At 41.7% G+C, this 23,971-nt stretch overlaps 1 protein-coding gene across 1 annotated transcript in view; it reads left to right on the top strand.

Moving 5' to 3' along the window:
- The window catches only part of LOC107221964, a 72,163-nt gene extending 49,114 nt beyond the window's left edge, over positions 1 to 23,049 (top strand). The window contains exons 4-11 of the mRNA XM_015661151.2: positions 1,101 to 1,290; positions 3,400 to 4,021; positions 4,697 to 5,603; positions 7,134 to 7,423; positions 12,326 to 12,635; positions 15,999 to 16,311; positions 20,365 to 20,574; positions 20,655 to 23,049. Coding sequence (XP_015516637.1) covers positions 1,101 to 1,290; positions 3,400 to 4,021; positions 4,697 to 5,603; positions 7,134 to 7,423; positions 12,326 to 12,635; positions 15,999 to 16,311; positions 20,365 to 20,574; positions 20,655 to 21,293 — 3,481 coding nt within the window. The 3' untranslated portion in view covers positions 21,294 to 23,049. The remainder of the gene's footprint in view (positions 1 to 1,100; positions 1,291 to 3,399; positions 4,022 to 4,696; positions 5,604 to 7,133; positions 7,424 to 12,325; positions 12,636 to 15,998; positions 16,312 to 20,364; positions 20,575 to 20,654) is intronic.
- Positions 23,050 to 23,971: the final 922 nt, after the last annotated feature.

Here is a 23,971-nt window from a genome sequence, read left to right as displayed (position 1 = left end):
AAAACCGCGAAGCTTGGTTCATTGTCGTCTGTTGGCGGAAGAAGGCATTACCATATCATGTTTACGGTATAAAGTACCGAAGCACATTTGCCGCGAGGTGCGCGGGGTGGGTATCTCGTTTGACTGATCAACCGAGTCAACATTTGTCGAATCCGGTTTCGCGTAGATCAAAGGTTACACGAGTACCTCAGCCGTGGTGGAAGGAGGAATAGATTTCAATTCGTGCTGAAATCGAACGGAATTGACGCTGCATCCATGATTCGGTCGCATGGCACTTTTTTCGCTACTAATTGCAGTAATCTTGAGGGGTTGTACGCAGTCAGGAGGCCCAAAAAAAAAAAAAACAGCGATTTTTCAAGGATTTTTTACCAGGCAACAGTATTTCGATTTATTGATAGAAAAAGTTATGTATATATTGGGGTAATATTTAACTTTGTTCTGATATATTTTATTTACAAAAATAATGATTTTTAAAACTGCTAGAGCACCTCTAAAAGAAGGCTTCTTCCGGTGAGCAAGATATCTCTGGACTGGATCATCCGAAGTGAAAAAACAAAAAAGATTTAGTTAATACGAGGTATTATCTGATCATTGATCGAACGAATATGCATAGCATTAATTTCTCATAAAACGGTGGCTTTTCAAAAAAAAATTTCGCCTTTGTCTGTTTATGAAATGGAAAATATTTATCGGCGAGAAAAAGCCTTCGATCAAGGACTGGAAAATATATTCATAAAGCTTGCATAAAAATTTGATACTGATCGGTTCAGCCGTTTCCGAGAAATCTCGCTCACCGGCTTTGAAAACATTATTTTGAGAAAAACGCGTTGAAAGTTTCCAAAGCTCTTTCATACGCTCCGGGGCGTCTTTGAAAATATACGCGTAACTTTGAGAATATTTGTTGAATTGACGTGAAATTTTCTGCACATATACTTGAATGTATGAACATTACTGAAATAAAATTTAAGAAAAATCGATTTATGAAATATCCAGACCAGGACCGACTGCATAATACAAGAAGAAAAATATCCCTCGGATTATTTTTGATTATGTACATAAGTTGTTGCATCGACCAATCCTCTCTCACGGCATTGTTGCAGATTCTTGAAGACCTTCTACAGGGAATTGGGGACCAGGGATCCACCCCACCTTCCGGCGTGGGCGGCTCCTCTACCTCTTGGCACCCTCTGCCCGGCTCATTTTCAGCCTCATCTACAGCTGATTCACAAAAGCGAGCAGGAGCATCGCCTCGAGAACATAAAAATCGACCAGATCTTCGCCCCCGTCAGGGTGAGTCGATTTTCGCTTTGGTTAATCAACCCCTTTTTGATACGTTTGCATTAAGATAACCGCTTTTAACCCCTTATTGCATAAATTGTGAAGGCAATGGAATAAAAATTGTACATTCACTCGAATAGTTAACGGAACAATTGGAGATATTTCTTGTGAAACCAGGCACATGGGGTACCTGAAATTTCACAGTATGTTTAGGGTTGGACCGGCCGATAGAGGACTGCGCAATATTACCGCGTGCACCGAACAAACAACACGCAAACGGTATCGCGAGTTTTCCGTGCCTGGGGGAAACGGAGGACGGTGGAAATTGGGCAGTGTGCCATTCCGACTGTTCATGTTATGATTATACAGATAATTGGAATTCCCCGGTCTACCACTGCATTACGAACGGCTTTTCGCAGCTGCAAACACTCGCGCATTGTACACGCGACCGTTTCAATCAGATTATAAAAGTGGTAGAGAAGGATTGAGGGATGATGTGACGCAGAAAAAACATTCAAGACTTTTGTACCACGGAAGTAATTGGAACCAATTTTACTCGTGAATGAGAAAGAGATACAATTTCCAAGGGGAGGTGGGATAATTTGCATGACGTCGACTGTATGATTAGCCCCGTTTTCACCGGTATAAAATATAACCGGAAGAAGTTCCCCGGGCGAAAGGGATCCTCGATTTTTACCGATCACGGTTCAAGGAAGGAATCAGGCGGTGGAAAAAGTCGAAACGGGGTGGGATTCGCGGGGTTCTTCAACCGTGGATAAACAGATGAGACGAGGCTACCTGGAGCGGATCAGAGAGTATCGCGGGATGTATTTTATTGTTGGAAAGATACAGGCACGGGAAGAGAGGAAGAAAGGAAGAAAGAAATAGACTTCCGTCGGTTTATAGCTTCAATCCTCCGAGTAGCGGGTAGCCAGTTCTGTTCTCCGAAACAAACCCCTACGCGAGAAGCGCGCACACACGCGATATAACGCAGCCCAAGATATCAAACCAAAGTATGATAAATTGGCAACGAAAAACGCGCGCGCCAACATTTTTACGAGGAACGAATAATGCCGTTGGAATTGTAGTGTGCGTGCGGCGTATATTCATCGGTACCGATATTGCGATACCGAGAGTTCTGTGCACGTTTTTCTCGCTCTTCTGATGCATCACTTTGCTAATGGAACCAGCTCGAGAAGAAACGATTTTTCTCCAGTTTACGGTGCCTTCCTTTTTCTCATCATAGCGAATTGCGCGATTTCGAGGTTTACCTTTGTGCAAAAGTACCAGGCCTGGCTTGGGGGATATTATTTTCAATTTGTGTCTGACGTCGGATGGAAACTGGGGGACAATTCTGTAAACTGGTTCATACTGTCGCTAATTATACTAATGCTTCCAAACTGCCACCGCGCTGGTCGCTTCAATGGAATGCAAATTAGTATCTGATGCAAAGGTGGAGAGGTTCCTGTGCCGGTTGGACATGTTACGTATAGGTATATGTATAAATGTATCTCGAGAACTAAACTGTATTCAACGGTGCTTGGTTTACATGGAAATGTATTGCTGGGAGAGGGGCTGTATTATTTACATACTTATGCGTATCGCTATACATATGATATAATATTATACACGACGTTCTCTCGGGAGAGTAGGTACATCCATGCTGTATATTTAAATTTACGAAAATTTGTGTTGCTGGGTGAATCGTGCCTCTGTAAATGATCTACATATGTATCTAGATATGCGATATAATATCTGCAGCGCGGATACGGGCACTTGTAATGTAATTGCTTTACGCGTCGTTGCACAGAATCAGGTGAACCGTGCACGGTAATATTATTACCATATAAAGCTCGAAAATTGTCGAGATCAAACGGTAAGTTCGACTTTTTCCGAAGCTATCGAAACACTCTGGAGTTGCACTTCTTTAACCTTTATGGGTGACCCACACCTCTTGAACTTCTGAGTTGGCGCGTAAAAATAAAATACGTATCGAATATTTTTAGGTCCCCTGAAAAATATCGCAAAATAAATGAAATCGGCGATATGCATCTCGGGTATCTTCCAATGTACTCTCACATCGAGAGTAGACCTCAACCAACGAATATCAATGAATTCCAGCTCAGTGACGGCTCGGTGTCGGAAGCGCCTCGTCGAGTGGCTATCGAAGGAGGACCAGGAAGCGGTCGAACGACGCTGTGCCTGCGGCTTTTGCACCAATGGGCAACCCAGGTCGACGGCGGTTCACCGGCACTGGCGCTGATCGTGCCGCTCCGTGAACTCCGGGGAAGTTCGGTGCTGAGTTACCTGTCGCGAGAGCTACTGCCACGGACATCGGGGCTGGGGGACGCGGCTACCCAGGTGTGGAGAACGCTGCACCTGATGGAGGACCGCGTCCTCTTCGTCCTGGACGGGTACGACGAGTGCGTGGGAGGCCGGCCCTCCCTCAGCGACGCGATTGACCTCTTGGAGGGTCGCCTCTTCCCCGACGCCCGCATCCTGGTCACCTGCTCGCCCAAGAATTCCGGGGCCCTTTCGCCCCTCGTTCAGAGACGCGTTAACCTCGCTGGCCTCGAGTGGCCCCACGTCGAGAGATTATGCGCGGCCTATTTCATCCACAACGACATCGCCGATCGCGTACGCGACTTCCTCGAGGTCCTTAACGCCCAGCCGCAACCCGTTCGACAACTTGGACAACATCCCCTTGGATGGGTTATGCTGTGTTCGCTGTACCAGGACTCGGGTACGTTGTACGCTATATTGAACTAATTTTTGGGGGAGGGTTCGATTCGAAAGGTGAAGGTTGGGCGACGGATTCGTTGTTATTAACTCAGAGCACCAATGAACAGCTCGCATTTCAGGCAAACTAGATGAAATTAATTGTCCAAAACTTGTATTAAAGACAGTAAGTTCGACGTCCAGAGGATACTTAATCGTTGTAATCGCGACGTACTTTGGTCACAACATCTTAGAAATTGCATGAAATCGATTTCATTTGTTCAAAATCATTTATAAACCGATTGCGATAGCTTGAAATAACTTTGAAAACGATTCTTGATCCGTAATTGCATAAACCTTTATTTCGCTTATAGGAATATTTGTAACGCGTAGATTGAAGTTATTGCATACGTAAATGAAAAACTTGAGGTACTAAATAAAATACATTTTTTTTTTATTGAAGAATACAAAAAGAAAAAAAAACAGTCAATTTTGAAGGTCGTATTTTTGCATTAACGAAAAGTCCAATTTTCCAATCACGAAGTAACCGAAAGCGAAACGAAACGTGAATTCTTCGCGGACGACTTTTTCGATTTTGGCAAAAGACTGAGAAAGAAATTCTCCATCCGACATTCCCCGTGTCATTCATTTTTCCACCTTCGCTCTCATGGCTAATTAAAAATTCCTTCACCCCCTTCAGGCAGCCTCCCGGAGGAAGGGAGCGCACTGGTCCAAGCAGCGGTGAAATGCATCGTAAAGCGAAGCCTGGACCCGCCACTCTCCTACACCGAAGAAATACCGGGTCACTGCAGAAAGCGGTTGGAGGACTTCGGCCGACTGGCTTTGGGAGCGCTCCGCGAGGGGCGCTGCTGCTACACGGAGGCGGAGCTTCGGGCCCGAGGTGGGGGGTTAGAAGTGACGCGTCTGGGTTTCCTCACGCGGGGCCTGACCTTTGGCCAGCGCAGGAAGCCCGAGCTTTTCACACCGATCCACGCGGCAGTCACCGAGTTCCTGGCCGCCTATTACCTAACCTCGGTTGCTCAGTACGCCAACATCCTGCGCCGAGAGCTGGAGGGCCTTCCCGCCGGTATAATCGGGCACCTCGCGGGCCTGCTGGGCCCCAAGACCCACCTGATCCTAAACCAGCTCTGCCCCCTCGAGGTTCCGCCGCGGGCCGTCTTCTCCCTCCTTAAATCGGCCGGCGCAAGTGACGGCAACATCACCGCCGTCTGCAGGCTCGTCGGTGCTGGCCCCGGGTTTGGGCCCGCTCCCAACGAGCCTCGCGTCGCTCCCCTCGTCCACACTGTTCCTATAGAGCTTGAGGGCTGGGCCCGCATCCTCGAGTCCTCCGCCTGCACGCTCGAGGCTCTCGAGGTCGTTTTTCAGGTCGAAAGAGGCTCGGATCCCAGGTTTCTTGACGACTTTTTTGAGGCCCTTGCCGCAAACGAGAGCGTCAGATTGGTCAGGATCACCTCGCTTCTCGGGCACGAGTTTCCGGTCGACGAGGCTCAGCGGCTTGCTCGTCACCTGAAGAGCGTACTCGGGAAAAATCGACTCAACGATTTCGAACTCGTCATTACCTGTCTGGAGGAGTCGGCGCATGACAGGTGAGTCGATTCGATTAATTCCACAACTCACCGTTTCTTTACGCTTATACATGTGTTAGAAAAATCTTGGTATCGGTAACTGTTGTAATCGTACGAGAAATGAAAAGTTCATCTTTTAAAATTTGGGAAATATGATAAGGCTTAATGTTATTTTCGCTGATAGTATCTAATATACAACTGCGTTGTAAACTCGGTGGGTATTACTAAACAGCTGCAGTCAGCTGGACTTCGTAGATTTGTTTCAAAGCTGAAGCATTCCTTTTCAATTACAACACTCCTGCCGAAACGAGGCAAATTTCGCAGCACGGTATCAAGAATATTCAATTAAACCGGATTACTCCGCCTGCGTATACCGAAGTATACACCCTGTGACTATTCCGAAACCCAGATAACTCGAGGGTCACAATGCTCGGCGCCTCTACTCGCATATAGACTGCAGATTGTGCCGGAGAAGTTTGTCGAGTCGATGTAACGGCGAGGTTGCATATAATGCAGCGTGTGCATGCATTGTTAAATTTTCAGCTTATACCGTATCTGTATCCATATACCGTAGAGGTTTACGTAACTTTGCACGTAGAACTTGTCGCTCAAACTTCCGAGCAGCAAGTACTTTGAGTATGTATCCGAAGCGTTTGCCGCGATCCGTATCACCCGGTTCATCGTAGACATCATACACACGTCGACCTATCGTCGAACTTTCAAAGTACCCCGGGTCTTCCATCTCGTTAATAACACACTTACCATTATACGCTGTAAGCCGAGAGTTTTCTGTGAAACTTAACGCTGAACGCCTGCCGACAGGCAACCGAAGCTGCACTTTGGATATTTCGCCGTGAGTGATGTAGCTTCGGTTGCCTGTCGGCAGGCGTTCAGCGTTGAGTTTCACAGAAATTCACCGGTATAATATAGAAATGCGAAATGTTTTATTATACTCGATTTACCCTTTGAAGCGTACACTTTTCGTTGCAGTTCAAATTTCTTGAAACTGTGTATTTAGGGGTTCTCGAGGTCATCAAAAATGGGGCCAGATCTGAGAAACTTTCGAAAGCGAAAATGGTGGGTCTAATATGAGCGAATAGAATCAAATTTTATATTTAGAGCCCGCCGTATTGGATCCGCCATCTTGAATTTTCAAATTCTGACGACGGATTCGTTTTCAGCGACCCCAAAAACCAAAAATTACCGAGTTCCACTTTTCTAGTCCCCATAGCTTTCCCAGAATTACATTTATCCTGCAAAAACAGACATTTTCAACACTTTGTTTCTTTATTTATTTATAGCGCTAACTATATTCGCGGAATCATCATAATCCCTATTAAAACAACAACACTGAAGTCTCAGAAGTCCAATTGTGCAAAAAAATTACTGCGATATCTAAAAAGTTAAATATAAAACTTGAATAACCGATTCAAAAAAGGTGTCTCGTATACGAGACGCTGTGCCGCAAAGGGTTAAACGATAATCGAACACTCACTCGAAGTAGACGAGGGGAAAATTTGTCAATTTTTTTTTTTTCGTTCTTCAATTCAGGCTCGAGTGCGTTGTCAGCGCACTCTGTCGGGGCTTGGCGAACGCCTCGCCGCAATTGGCTCGCTTAGTTTTGGACATGAATTTGTCCGGTGAACAAGTTTCAAGGGTCTGCGAGGCCCTAAGAAGCTGTGTTCAGGTCCAGGCTCTCCATTTGCCCCATCTGGGATGTGGCCGTGAAGGACTCGCCTCGGTCGCTGAACTCCTCAAGGAGCGGCCTCTCCTCGCCCTGAATCTCGCCGGAAGTTGGGGTGCCAAAAACGAGGATCCGTCAAGCTCGGGAATCAGCATGGGTGAGTTAATCTTTTGCCAATTTAAAAAAGGAAGAAGAAATTTTATAATATAAATAATCAATACGTCATCAAGAATTTGATATATATGTATATATATATATATATATAAATACAAATTATCGTACGGTGTTAAGTTTATAATTTCATTTTTAATTCTCGTTTCTTTTTCCTCTCTTTGTTTCTTTATCGTCGAAGATCGTAAAGTGAAGAAATGCTTGAAAACTTTATTCCCCTGTTTACGTATCGTCATCCTAGCCTGATGTGTAATTTTAATCCTAATATTTTCCGATACGAGGTGATCGTTGCCAAGGAATGAGAACAAAAATAATGGGAAAAATTATTGATACCAGTAAAAAACAAAAAAAAATAAATAAATAATAAACAAAAATAACGACGAAAAACACGAGAGGGAGAAAAAGGGGGGTTTAAATGCGGATATAAAGTTTGGATATACCTAAAGTGCGGACGGAGTTTGGGAAGCTGTATCAATTTCGGTGTACATACCTAAGCACGATTCCCGTTTCTCGATATATCGCTATCTTTTATATATACGGTTATACGTGCCGCAAGCCGAGAGATATCATTTGAATATCAGCGTGTCAGCAAACAGCCTATTTTCAAACTCTTCGAAAGAGGGAAAAAGAGAGAGAGAGAGAGAGAGAGAGTGAAAGATAGCCAAGGATATATATAATATACATATATTCCCGAATTTCAGCTTCCCGCATTCCGCGAGTTGTAGCTGCGTAAACATTTCTATACACACGTGATACGGGTGACGTTTGCGTATCTTTTGCCGAAGTTTATAGGATGAGTGATTCATGCAAATATCACATTTTTACTATAACACATCTGTACCTGACAAATTTGATTTCTCCATATCTTTCGCACAACTTGCGTCAATTTTTCTTTTTCAAATACGACGTGAACGTAATAAATTTAACGAATTTCGTTATACATACGGTAAAATGATTGAAGTTTTCAATAATATCTTTCAACGCAACGTAGGTTGAATTTTTTTTGTTTTTTTGTTTTTCAAAAAATTTCAAGCTAACCATGGTGGTTTCCAGTGATCCCGGAAGTCCTTGAGGTCCTGGAAATGTTCTTGAATTTTCCTTAATCTTGAAAAGTCCTGGAAATAATCCATTTTTAAGATTTGCCGCGAATGATATATTTATTTGTGTTTACTGAGTAAAAGTATTTTTAAAAATTGGTTACTTTTACTTTGGCCGTATTTTTATTTCTTCCTGAATGTTCTTGAAAACCAGAAAATGTCCTTAAAATGTCCTTGGATTTTTTGTGATCACGCGTAAAAAACTAGCAGCATAATTGTTAAACTTGACAAATCCCTCCCCCAAATTTTGTTGCGAATAACGCAAAATCAAGACTCTATATATATATATATATATATTAACAGAGTTATTTAAATGTCGGCAAACTCATTTTCCCAGTATGTATTACGAAGGTATTACCTATCACACTGCATACATACATATATACATATATAAATATACTCTGTAGACTTCATGCGAGAAAATTGAAGATCCTTCTTCTACGGTAAAACAGGCTATATTATATTACAGGGTTAATATGAATAAAGATGAAGGCCTATTCGGTTAAAAGACGCCTGGCAGCTGAATGTTGACGAGAAGTGCGCAGGCTGGTACAGCTTTAAGCTTTGGCTTTATACCCGGGGAATAAATTCGCGATTTATAATTCGCGCGCAGCATCTCGCGGCTTTTCGACGCACCAGACAACGCCGATATTAATAACAAGTTCGCGAATAAGGGGTGTGAAGGGGGTGAGATGCGTCAGGGAGCGGATCCCCGACAAATTCCGATTTCCAACCGCGAGTATATTCTCCCAACCCGCTTAATTCCACCGATTCGCAACTCGCGATTATCCCGCGTATTAATCAACAGTGTCAAGCCCCGTTCTCATCCCTCCTTAATGGGTTATACGCAATAGCTGGTTCCTCCATTTCCACCCCCTGTTTTACCGCCCCCGATTTTGCCCACCCTCACCGCGCCCCGTCTCATTCACTTAAGACGAACGAGAGTTCGCCAAAAGCACTCGGGATTGCGGTAATCTCGTTGCGCGTTGCTCTGGTTATACTCTGTAATGTTGTTCGTTATTCAAGTTCAACTTCTAGTAGATTAGAGAAAGGGTGAGAGGAGAGATTGAGATTCGGCGTGGCTAACAAACCGGAAGAATTAATTCTCTACGACTTGTGGAAATGATAACTTTCTAACGCGTTCATTGACGCGAGAATATTAAATTAACAATATTTACAAACATTTGCATTACAATATGTGCGTATACGTAAGTACGCGAGAGGAAATAATTAAAAACAGACTGAAAATATAACAACAATATCACCGAACAAATAACACCCGAAATTCTTCACCGAGATATTTTCGACAACGTTCAATATTGTTTTTCTCCTCGTCGAAAAGTTTCTCTAATACTTTTGCGTAGTCCTCCACTTGTTATTCCCGGCGAATTGATTGGTGCTATAAATCAAGGATTGCTGCGCGACCTAGAAACAAGCGGGGGAAAAATAACTCCTAGATCGTATTATTTTAGCGACGGTGTAATAATTTCTCGTCCACGAAATGAAACTGACGACGCACCGAAAATCCAATACTCGAACAACTTTTTATTTTATTTTTTTTTTTGCCGAAAATTAAACAGGAGAAGAAAGAAAGAAAAAAAAAAAAACACAGACACGGAGGATCCAATTCGGGTTGAAATTTATCGCCTAAACTATGCAGGCGACCCGATAATTGGCGCCTGCAGAATTTTTCCACGACTCATCCACGTCCCTCAGTCTCTTGTTTTTCACCCCTCCGACCTTACGGGTCTCTTTTTTCCCTCGTATTATTTTATTTATTTATTTCTTTCTCACGCCAATTAATCCGTCAGCGTTTTTCGCCCGTCTTTCTTTTTCCGCCAGTTTGGACTTTTATCGCGCGCGTTCCGGCGATCAGAAATACTCGACGTTGGGTCAGGTCTCTTCTTGCAATGATTTAGCGACTTCGGAATACAACCGCGTATCTGTCTTATCGCCGCTTTGAAATGGGTTGACGGATCGATTGACGACGGGAAAAAGAATCTGGACGATGAGTCGAAGACTCTTTTCTGTCCGCGTAACGCTGTCCCTTATTTTACGTGTATGAAACTCCTCGAGGCGACAGTTTACCGATAGTTTTCTTCCCCCTTCGCATTCTCTTCCACTTTTTGTTACTCTCTGCATTTTTTATGCCTCTTATCATCTTCCACCCCAACAGATACTTTCTCCCTTGTATAGTCCCTATTTCCCTCCTTTCTTTTATGTATATTTTTTCATCTTTCGTCTAACGCAGATTGAATTTTTGAAAAATCTGTCACACGTGTTCCTGCAGTGAAACTGCGAAAAGTCGTAAAATCGGGATAAAAGCGTCGACAGATGATTTGCAAAAATGGATAACAGTCAACGATTTTGGATATTCTTCGCCATTTTTATAATCATTTTTAGGGGGTGTCACAGCTGCGAGATAAAAGAAAATTTCATCCCCTGAGACGCGTCTCGCGTTTAGGTATAACTTATTTAATAGATAATTGTTTCGACAAGCAACGTAAAATTGTTGTGTCTAATATTGAAAATCCATGATAGATTTGTTATCGGTTGCGCACTTTGTCGGTAGGTATTTTTCCCGGAATTGCGAAACCACTCAGACCAATTGCCCCTCGCCTCGAGGTTTAAACTTGACGTAGATGTATTGCAGAACTGTCGGGTATTGAGGAAAGAGGGATAAAGAAAGAGAAGTTCAGACACCCGTTTTCAATTTACTTCTTCTATTATCGCGCCCGTCCGTCCGAAGGCTGATAATTGCCAATAGAAAACGATTTAGATACCTTCGGAGAGGTGGAAATGGAACTTTCCTCTTCGGGGAAATGCGAAAACGAATTCGTCAACGTCGCCGCGATTTTTCCTTCCCCGGAGAAATAAAACGAGCCGAAACGCTGAGGTGAAACTTCGTCAAAATACCTACCCAAGTTCGGAAGCGCGAGTTCGTGAAGTGGAGAAAATTTCGAGAGCTTTAACGCGAACGTGAGGGGGAATAAACGGAATAAGCGATCGAAACGACGCATTCTCAGGACTTGTTCACGAACTGCACGAACTGCAGTCGCTTTTGCAGATGAAAATAGAGGACGAGGACCGAATTGCCACGTGTTGTGAATGTGCCACCGAACCAGGCACCTCACGTTTTCGTATGCTAACGCCGTATATCCACGGCCAGTGCAGGATCGAGAGATTAGGTAGAAGGCTTGAAATTCCAAATTTCAAAAGTTCAGAGATGCGAATTTTTTACCGTTGAAACTTAGTGTAAAGGAATCAAACGTTGAATAAACATAAATAAACTAGAAATGGCCACCAGGATAAAATTAATCGAGTCCAAAAAAATCATCCAACATGACTCGATTGAATCGATAAAAATTAATCTATTATTCGATTATTTCGTATTGTTTTGAAACGATGCATATGAAACAAAAATTTCGTAAATTTCATTATGCGGTCTTAATAGCGGAATTTTTTTTTTGATCATTTACAGTTTCATTAAAAATATGTTTCAATTTCAGGTACAAATATTCATCCGTATTTCAGTTTTGATATCAAATAGGTACTTGTTGTTAGTAATTAAGACAATAATCGCATAAATTGACTGTGTATTGCATCGTTCGTGGTGTTAAAAAAACAAAAACCGATTGCGAGATAAAATTATCGAGTCTCTCGATCAATCAATTATAGTCGATGAATCGGGAAAAAATGATCGATTTAATTCGAAAATCGTTTGTTTTTTCTCATTTTCATCTTAAACTGACCCCTGCAAGTTTCCATTGATCAGTGATTCCTTTTTTCAGGTTCCGGGTCTGGCTCGGGGAGCAGCGGTTGCGCTTCCAGCACCCTCGGAACTCTGCCTCTGAACCGATGCTACTCGTCGCTTCCTCGCGGAGCGCCAACGGCTTACGGAAGTCTGACGCGGCCCGCGACCCTTCCTCGACTTCCGCTGGGCCTTGGGCCTGTCCCTATGCCCACCGACAGGGAAAACGGCAGCAAACGCAACAGCGACAGCGTTCTCTGTCATCGACTACCCCTTCTTCATCCCCTGCCGACCTGCGATCTTCCGAGTCATCAGGGCACCGGTTTTCACGAGATATTCAGCGCTATAAGGTGAGCATTTCCCCTGGTATTTTTTTCTTTAATTTTTTTGAATTTAAAAGTAGGGAAAATCGAGGTATGAAGGAGTAGAAAAATAAAAAGGTCAGAACACGGAATTTCGAAATTTCAAATCTTCGCAATTCGTCTTGATATTAATATAAAGTCGTGTACGGATTTTAGAATTTTTGTTCTATGTTTTGACCTTTTTATATTTTGTTTTTCATTATTTCGGCTTTCTATATTTTCGATTTTCTATACGTGGACTTTCTACATTTCGATAATTCTGCGAATTAGATTTTATAGTCTTTGAAAATTTGATATTTGGGTCCTTCTATTAATCGGCTATTCCTCCGTCTTCTGTTTGAACATGAATTTTTTCATCACCCTAATGTAGGGTTGTAAAATTTACATAGGTTAAAGAATTTTTTAAGAAACCATTTCGCAGATTATTTTTCTTCTCTCAATTTTTAGTGACAAGTATCCGAAGAGTTTTTTATCCCGATAATTATTGTTTCCAAACGTTTCTGTTACTTTCCGATCTTTTCTCAACATTTTTATTCCTCTCCAAAAGTGATGTACAAATTTTTTTTACTCATCTCATTCGTCGCGACGACTTAATTCAAATCTATTAGAAACGAAATCAACATACCTCTGTTGACTTTAATATTACACATACGTATTATACATAATTCATAATTTGAGAAGTAAAAGAGTCGAAGAATCGACCGTGAAATAGTTCTGCATATATTTTTCTTGGGGGAAAATTTTACTTCTTCCACCTCGAGGAGTAAGACGCGAGAGTAAAAAATTCATGGATACCATTCGTGCTTCCCTTATATATGGCGGTTCTATAGAACGATGGATCTCTTGAAGGACTACCTCTCAGGCGGTATAATAAACCTGCAGGAAGCGTCTCTGGGGCAAACATTCTTAACCCAATTCCTAACGAACGATTGTAGAAAACTCACCCCTGATAAAACGTGCCACCGATATTCAGCCGCTGATCAGAAAGTAAGAGAAGAAGGAAAAAAAGATTGTTTCCACCGTCGAGTCGCGTCGCATGAAAAATGTGACGGGATTTTAATTAACTCATTATTACACGTGTGACAAAATCTACATTCGTATGTACGTACAACACAAACATTACCGTATATAATTCTAACACCTCGCGGAATCGATGAGATATTGCTTAAATATTTAACAAACAGATCAGCGAACTCTTACAGTTTTGTATGATAAAATACGGTTCGAAAATTTCAAACTGTTATAAATCAGTGAAGTATTGTTGATAAATTCACGGGGCCGGGTTTTAATTTCCGCACTTTTTTCCCGTTCACGTGTATAAAGAAGGTAGAGAGGAGAGAGCAAATTGCAGATGAAGTCAAGAAAGAGAGTCGAGTATTCGTTAAGGTCACAAAGTGATAATGATAATATAAATAATAATTATCTTTTCTCGATGTGTAAAAATTTGCATTACTCGTCGCTGTGATAATTGAATGAATAATCTTGAAAAAAAGCGTTGCTGGCCCCTGTATAATTTCCCCTTATTTCCGCCTTCGTGTAAATTATATTGTAGTAAATCGATTATCTCCCCAAATCGATGAGGTAGACCCATTCTCTCGCCCGTTTACCCTCTCGAGTCTCCTTCTTCTCTCCTTTGCCAAGTTCCACGGCCGAACTCCTTAAAAGCATTCAGTGAATTGAGTGCCTAACTACCAAACGCCCGTCGAGCATCCATTAGCCAACGCTTCGTCATTTTCTACCCCTTAACGCCTCCCCGAGGCGTTTGCGGTTGTGCAAGTTTCAACAGGCAGGGGGAGAGTTTTCAAAAACGTTCGATTTTCGTCGAACGTCTCATTTACTCCACCGCGCTTTTCAAGCCTCGTGATAAAGTTCGCTGTCATTCCCTCCAACGATCCAAGAAGTCCGTGATAATAGCGCTAAGCGATTCTTCTGACGAAGAAAGAAAAAAAAAAAATGCTACAATAAATTGAATCACAGCGAACAAAGATAACAATCAGAACAGAGTTACACAAGAGCAGGAAGTCGGCAAAGCCTTCGCGGCTCAGAGTGTAATAATCGAAGAATTTCAACCGACGCGACGGTTGGATGTAAGGAAAGAGGGAATGATGAAAGGGGGAGTGGGCGGAAAATCATGGAAACAAAGAAGCAAGGAAATCCGGCAAAATTGTGGTAGTTGAAATCCTCCACCCCCTGGCGGCTAACCGTTGTTTTATTGTTCATTCAATTTGACGGGTTTGCGAGCGATGCGTCTGGTTACCTCTGACACTTATAACGCACGTATCACAGCCCTCGGTCCTTTTTCGTGATCGATGGGGCTTCGAAAGCAGCCCCATGCCGCGGTATCATGTCTGTCCATACGTCATGAGTGTGTATGAAATATCGCGAGGCGGGGGCGAGGAAAAGTTCTCCTTGAAAAAGCTTTAGAAATGTTTCGTTTCCTTTTATTTTTCACGAGAGGGAGCGAGGGCGCGTCGATGCTATATATATATTCACGTGTTATACGTATGTACATACGTACGTATATTCGCCGCGGATGGGTTGGGAAATTTTCCAATTTTCCCATTTTCGCCAATGAAATTCAGAATTGTAAACAACCCTCGGCGGTGAGCCGGTGCAGATTACACGGATGACTCTCATTTGGCAGATCAGCAACAGCAAACGATTACATCCTCGATTTCCATTAATTCATACCCGTATTGCGTTACAGCAATTTTGACCGCGTATTTCACGGTTTTGCTGTTCCGAAAGGATTTCCGCGAGTTTTACCACGCGCACTTGTTACGAGATATAAACTGCCTAACGAACAAACATTATTCGAAAAAAGATAAACAACCTGCTGTCGCGTTGTTATTGCACACGCCCCGCGATAAGGCAATATTTTTATTTATTTATTTATTTATTTTTTGAAAAACCGCGTAAACTCACGGGGTCGGGATATTAACGGGCTAAAATTATCCACCCCCCGGGGCTGATCGAAACTCGTCGTCGATCGTGCGTAACAGCGAGAGTATGAATTATAACTCAACGTCAAATGACGTTCCTACCGTCGAGTGCGGTAGCAACAATTTAACAGAGTACGGTAAATAACGCTTGGAAGCTAGAACCCCATTTTAATACTCGGGTTTGTAAAAAACGCGTCTGGAATAAATTTTACCCTACAATTTATTGTTCTCCTCGCGATTCGACTAATCACAACGGAATTAAATTTCGCTGCAAGCTCGAGTCACGCGGTCAAGTTAATTTCCTTTACATTTCTGCTCACCTTTTACGTGCGGCTATCAATTACCGCAATGCCAAAATTTCGAGGAAAAAATTTTTGCCAACTCGTCGATGCTTTTCCGCCGCTTTCAGAGAGCCGAACTGCAAACTCCGGTCCTTGAACGTGTCCAAATGTCTTCTGGGAAGTCTCGACGCCGGATGTCTCGCCGAGACTATCAGACTGGCCCGAAATCTCGACGCTCTAAGGGCCGCAGGAGCCTCCCGACCAGCCGACATGATGCCCCTGGTTCTGGCCCTGACCGAGGCCCCCTGTCTTCAGCTCCTGGATCTGGCGAGTCCTCGATTAGCCCTCGACGATCATCCGTCCCGACTGCTGTGCCACGCACTCGCCAGAAATTCGACCCTAAAGCTGCTCAGTCTGGAAGGATGGACGTTCAGAATAGAGGTGAGTCTTTATTTTTTCTTTTATTAATTACAGATACAGATTCCTGCACCGACACAGTTACCGACAGTCAGCCAAAACACAAACCCTATTCTAGAACGATCGAGGATGGAGGATATCTTTTGTCAATTAACCGCGCGAATATTTTTGGATACAGATTCCTGTACCGACACAGTTACCGTCAGTTAGCCAAAACGCAAACCCTATTCTAGAATGCTTTAGGGTGGATGATATCTTTTATTATCATTAATTAGCCACGCATCCAGTGATCGCAATTCCATCGTGGGGTGAGGGTGAGAATTTAGACATATTGAAGAATCCAATAGGATTTCAAAATTTAGACAATCTAAGGGGTAAAGGGTTGAAGATATAACAGAACTACAAAAAAATCTGAGATTGTCAGGATTATGAGAAATATATAAGATGAAAGTGCGCGTAGATTTCTATACTTTGTTGTTGCTGCATTTTGAAATTCTGGAAAACGTGTAATCTACATCTTTGCGTGTTTGAAGATTCGGTATTGTTACGGAATTCTGTTACACAATGACGAAATTCGCCAGCATCGCTATGCGGTATGCATGCACGGTAATTAATTATCGATCAACGGAAAGAAGCGATTGTTTCGTGTCCTGCTAATTACCCGTCTCATACCGTCTATGGTTACATAATAGGTACACGCATACAAGGCAAACAACAATCTACCCCTCATACACACGAATGTGTACGTGTACGTACAAGTACACCGAATTTGCTCGCCTCATTCGCCTTAAACCATCGTCGTGCGTAGCCGAGGCAGCGGAGACAAACTCCTCAGCACCTACCTCGAAACTTCCTGAAATAATGGCCGGTATTCTGTTATCCAAACCCCCGGCAGCACCAACTCGACGGTTAAGCTCCTCGCAATAGACGAACCTCGTTAAGGCATCCCCGAGTTTACCAACCCTTGGATTATACGCGGAATTCTTTGTAAGACCGCGGAGAACTTTGTAAGCGAAGAAACACGTGATTTTGTGAATTTTTTAAAAGACCCCCAAATTGTACTTCATTTTACATCGTATTTTTTTTTTTCATTTTTCACTGGTAAATTGAAGCGGTAAATCATCGAGTAAATATAAATAAGTATTCCAATCGCTGAACGAGTATATTATACCTGTATGCCTATAATGCGCACGGCACGAGTTGGTAACAAGTTTTTTATTCCGTAACAATATATCCTTTTCCGTGATATTACCTGCAATAAATTTCACAGCTTGGTGGGGGCAAAGAGGCAGAGAGACGGGGTTTTTCGGGGTTGGTGGCCCCCCCTCCCCCCCAAAATTTGCATGAGAATACGCGTTACTTAGCGGGCCCGTGGGTATAGAGCGAGATAGCTGAACAGCAGAGGTGTAATATAAAATACTTGTATAATATCTGGAGGCGGAAAATACGGTCAGCGCAAGAATAACACAAGCATAATAATTCGCAAATGAAATTATTAGGAATTATTATATACCTATGGTGTGCGTATATATCGCAACTGCAAGTTGCCGCGCGATTCACGGCGGCGGTGGGATTCGAGCAACGAACAAAGGGAGATTTACCTGCGCCCTATTCACAATCTGCACCCCGCGATGCCGCCTGGTATAATACCTGCAACGATTCTCGAAACAATAGGCCACCCTCGTAATTCCCACCCCCGCATTCCCCGACAGAATGCAGGGAACCATTTGGCTAGAAATATTAGCGAACGCCGAGATTTCAAACGCATCGAATCTGGATGTAGACAATAATACATCGTCCGATCGTTGCTGAATTGCATTATGCAGGATTATTGTGGGCGGACCATTCCTGTTAATTTTATTTCTCTAAAGATAATTCTAGCTCAACAAGTAATCGTTAATTATATACATTGATCGATAAAATTCGAACTAGGTATACCAGAAGGGTTCCGGATACAGATTCCTGCACCGACGCAGTTACCGACAGTTAGGTATAGAAGAAGAGTTCTGGATAGAGATTCCTGCATCGACACAATTACCGACAATTAGCGAAGAGACAAACCCTATTCTAGAATGCTCGAGGATGGAGGATATCCTACACTCTTGAACATTTCATTCAAAACATCACGCAAGCAGCTCGGGCAGATAAAGACGCGCGTTTCTTCGGCTGGTTTTACTGAAATTCAAAATACATTGAAAATCCGTGTGAAATATTCCCTTCGCGGGGATTTACGAGGGTTTTGTGGAAATGATCCGACAGAATCGATTCGTCGATTTCGCCCGAATATGTATTCCTTCAAAACCAGTGGGGGGATGATTTAGCCGGCAGACACAGGGCAAACGCTGCGGTCTTGATGACGGGTATCTGAGCAGCAGCATATTGTTTGGTTTTGCGAGCAAAGCTGGCGAGGATCACGGAACTGAAATTGCCTCGAGTATAACAGGGGTCTAGAATCGAGATCAGGAGTCTGTGTGTTTGTGTAAAAAGGGAAAAGAACACACCCCGACGACATATTATTCCCCGCTCGAATATTCTTGCGAAGCTGCGAGCTTATCCGGGTTTCAGACGACCGCGGCCACTTTTCTCCTCCCGCGGTTTTTTACACCCGCAGACGGAAAAATCCCTGCCCGAATTTTCATCCGACTACGCGCAAGAAAATCCACTCTCAACCCTCCAACCATTAGTCATCGTATATACATATACGTCGAGTTTATCGCGGCGTGAATCAAAGAAATTGTACTACGGAGGTTAAAGCTTCTAGATAACTTATAATTGCTTCGATTGATTCGTAAATTATTCGCCCGAAAGTTCGCAAAGTTTTTGCGCTCATTTTGTACCCGACGAAACTCTCGTTTCTGATTTTTTTTCCGCCGTCGCGTGTTGCCCTGATATTACGCGAGGTCCTATACTTTTCCCTTTTCTCGCTTTTTCGTGTATACACACGCGGCTGTACAATTTCGAGAGGCCCTCTCAGCGATGGGGAGAACGAATCCCATAACCGTTATGTTTCATCGTCTTAATAGTGAGTTATCTCGAGGAGCAGTGCAGAGTCGCGTAGCGGGGTTGTATAGCCCTGTATAATATTCCGCGAGGGAAATTTATACAAGCTTCCAGTATAAGGTATATTATACAGGGATATACCTACCGGCGGCGGCCGGCTCTGCAGGAGTTAACGAGGCGTTTAAAATCGCCGACATCGTTATTTAACCGGTATAATGAGAGGGTGTTAACGTTTTTAAGGACGTGAGAATATTATCTCTTATGTATACGTATTTTCGTACCAGCTACGTAGGCGTGTTGAACGGTTTTTTTTTTTTTTTCGTCACGAAAATTTACCTCCGCGCTGTATCGCGGGGAAGGGTCACGGAAGGGTGCGGATAAATATAATTAATCATTGTTAGTTTTGCCAGAATTATTCGATGAATATATTATACGTACGACGCGGAGATTGAAAATTCAATTCTATACACGAGATATACGTATACACGTTATACGTGTACACAGTTACGCAATATAATAAGGAAATTTACACATACGTAGGTACACACGCATACACACACCCAACTACTTTCAAAGAGAAACGAGAATAAACTACACAGCTAGCCTGTGCAAACGCCTGACCTTTTCAGGAACTAAATGAACGAATTAATTAATAATGAGTTTAATTAATTATCAGCGTATTAAAAACCGCACTATTCCAACGTTTGTACTTCAGTTATTAATTACTGCACGTGAATGCTACAGTATAACCATTCGGCACAGTTTGCAGGTTTTTATCATCCCTAAAAATAGTCGAGAATTTCATAAATTGTAAATAATATATAATTTCATAAATTTTTATAAATATAGATCGATGCTTGTAGCAAATCAGTTAATAACCTTTTGAATAAGGCGAGCCAAAATCCTATAACGAAACCGAAGGAATCTGGTGGAATTTTCAGAAATTTTAAAGCAATTCGAAATGAGTCATTGATGCGACAAAGCTCTTTGAAAATCCAGTAAATATTATCCAATTACTTTCGTTCTTCCTTACGAATTCGGCAATTCGATGAAATACGAAAAAATCTTTTTCCCCAGGAATCCGACAGCCTGACGGTATTTTCCGAGCTTTTACGATGCACAAGTGTCCGGGAACTGAGCTTGTGCAACGCTCGACTTCACCTGGCAGTTCACGAAGGGCCTCTCTCGAGGTTGGGTCGTCGAGACGACGCGGGAGCTGAGCTTTTAAGGGCTGCGGAACCGCCGGCGTGCCCAGCGATAGTTTTCCTGAGACTGGCGGGTTTCCAGGTGAGTTTCGGGCGCCGATCCCTCCGCCAAAAGGTCCGTTTCACCCTTCGCACCCCGAGTAAAACCCCCGAATTCTCCAGGTGACCGTGAACGACCGGCTCGCCTTGCGAGGTCCGCTGTTGCTGCCGTTCCTGGGCGGTTTCACCGCGCTTAGCGAGCTCGATCTGTCTCTGGACAAATCGACGATCGGAGGAAACAGCGGTTCGCTTTTATTCATCGACGACAAGATCCTGACGAGCTTTTTCGGCTGCCTTTCTTCTAACTTCCGGAGCCTCCAGTCACTGAGGATGAACTTCTGGCGTGTCACGCTCGAGGATTGCGACCGGACGATGCGGCACATATCCAAATACCTAAAGCTCTGCGGGCTGAGCTTCCTCAAGATGAACGGTCTCATCGTTACCGACAGCGTCAAGAAGGTACAGGTCGAGCACAGCTTCCTCGGCACCGTCGTCGCCAGTCTCCAAGCACTCACCTGGCTCTGCATCGACGGCATCGAGCTTTCCGAGGCGCAGGCCTCCTTCCTCGGCAAAATCCTCAGGGACCGTTTCCCCGGTTCTTCTCTCGAGATTAGCGCCAAGGACGTGAACGTCAAGGCCGTCAAGGCGCTCGTCGCTGCCGTCGAGGACGCCGGAAGGGCCGAGGTCCTGTACACCGGTGGCGCCCATTGCAGACTACGGTTAACGAAGGTCCAGAAGAACGGGAAGCACAAAAAGAAGTGAGACTCTACGCTGCGATTCGGCTAATACCGATTCGACACGTCTGATTGATGGACGAACTGTAATATCGATCTGCAGCAGCTCCGAGGGTTGCAGGGACTCAATTTCTGGTCATATTTCGATACCGGAATAAAGGGAGCTGCTAGGCGACTTTGATTCACGCTCGGAAGTTCATATCCTTTATCCGATCATAATATATTATATATTATACGCGGTATCGTATATACATATAGCATGCATATGGGTTTTTTTTAGAGCGGATATAGATCGATGTGGCTTTTGACCCCGTCCGCTCGGTAAAATATCTGCAAACTTTCGTATCAGCGAGAAAAATGTCGAGAAATATTTTTTTTCTTCTTTTTCTTCTTCTTATTTTTCTCAAGATGTCACACGATATTCTTATTTTATTATACAAAGCTCGCGATCGATTCCGCATACGTAATTTTATTTCCCTCTTATGTAATATACAGTAAGGTATTAAAGCCATTTTTCTCTATCGTTTTTTTCTTCATCTCCTAACGTGACGTCTACGTAGATTAATATCGAGCGTTGCGTCGAATTTTCGGATGTCGAATATTTAAGTTATTCTGCAGTTTTTGAAATTGACCGTACATGCGATAAATCGACATTGAAAATGCAGAAAATAAAGAAATTAGTATATCGTTGAACGAGCCAAACTCGTTTTTTTTTTTTAATGTTTTTAATCACCCAATTAACGTTTTAATTATATTTGTATTTAAACGCGGAGATGTTTTTTCATTTCCGAATCGTCGGATTCGTAATTTAAGTTTTATCTATAACCGTGCCAAAATAAAATAAAAATATAGGTATAATAAAATTTAATACCAAATAGAGGCTACAATATAATTCATTAATCTAGAGGATGATAGTGTTTCAGAATCAAGTTTCAGGGACACATTGTTAAGGAAATATATTCATCGCAGGCTTAATTAGGCTGTATCAATATTTATTACTCTCAGAGTAATTAATGAACTAAAAAATTCTGCAAGATCTTTATTTCTATTTGCTAACCGAAAGCCGGTTGATTGTTTTTTCTACAATTATTTATCCAACGGATCGTCGAATCATTCGGACGCCTGAAAATTATATTACACATCAATTGCAGACGCGTGCGCAGCCTTGTCCCAAAAATTATTTAGATACCTTATATATCGCTTTCTTATCTATCGTACAAAATGTCGTATCTTGTTTAATCGGGTCAACGCAAAGTAGAGATTTGTAGTCGCTTTGTAATAGACAATATACGTACAACACTCGAAGTGTAATTGTTAAAAATTTATCTTAGTTCGCCCAAGGGATTGCATAATATATATATTATTTATACATCTGTCTAGAGTCTACTTTATCCATCGTGGATAGAAAAAGTATTGTAAAAAGTTTACGCAGCAAGTAAATTCGTAATCCGTGTATATATAATAACATACGTATATACGTGACGTTGAACAAAATTTTGAAAAAATTTCTAGTTTTCTTTATCATTTGCAAAAAACAGGCTGTCCATGTTATATTATGATGAAAAGTACGAATTATCCGAAAAATCATTTGTTGCTTAGATGATAATATATGTGTATACTACGCAAAGTTTTAAATGACATTTTTCGAAGTATATTCGATGGATATTGGATCAGCTGAGCTCTGTATAATAGTAATTAATTATATATGCATTATATAACTCAAAGATATATATTATATATATATATAATATATATCTTTGATATATATAATATATTTATGAGTGTGGGTGTACATATTATATATTACATATATATATATATATATATATATATATATATATATATATATATATATATATATATATATATATATATATATGTATATATATACGTATGCATGCGATATTGCTGATCAGATTGTTGGAAATTTGGAAATTTTATGAAATATGATACATAATACAGATTATTGTTGTTGTTTTTATTATTATTATTATTATTATTATTATTATTATAGGTATATACACGTACGTATAAACACATAAAAGTTATCTTCAAAGAAAAAGGCTATTGTATAAATTTATAAACTGATCTTTCCTATATAGCGTATAAATTATAATCACACGATGATACGATTATTATTATTATGAAAAAAAAAAAAATTACAAGTAACGATTATTATTAGTATCGTACAAAACATGACAAATGAACCGATAACCGAGTGATTTGTAAAATTGACTGCCAAACGATATTGTATAATTGTATCATAGAATAGAATTTGAGATTCTTTGTTGATATATATATATATATATATATATATATATATATATATCAATATATTATATACTATTATTATTATAACAGTATCATTATATTAATCAAAGGCATAATCCGTCGCTCGTGTATGCATATAATTATCGTAACTATATAATATATATTATGGACGTACGGTATAAAGTAATCACGACACAATTAGTAACAGGAACGATTGATAAATTTGTTTTTGCCTATAAGCGTTGAAGTGATGAATTTTTAGGGTCGCACTAAATTTGATACAATATTGATTATTTATATGACATATATATAATTCCAGAATGTATCGTAATAGTCGATTGTTATAGCTTTATGCGACAGAGACGAGATAATTAATCGATCATTTCAAACAGCGTGATATAATAATAATAATAATAATAATAATAATAATGATAA

The sequence above is a fragment of the Neodiprion lecontei genome, chromosome 4 (assembly GCF_021901455.1).
Source record: "Neodiprion lecontei isolate iyNeoLeco1 chromosome 4, iyNeoLeco1.1, whole genome shotgun sequence".
Lineage (NCBI taxonomy): Eukaryota > Metazoa > Arthropoda > Insecta > Hymenoptera > Diprionidae > Neodiprion > Neodiprion lecontei.
Note: the sequence above shows the minus strand (reverse complement) of the source record. Positions and strands in the feature narration are given on the sequence as shown.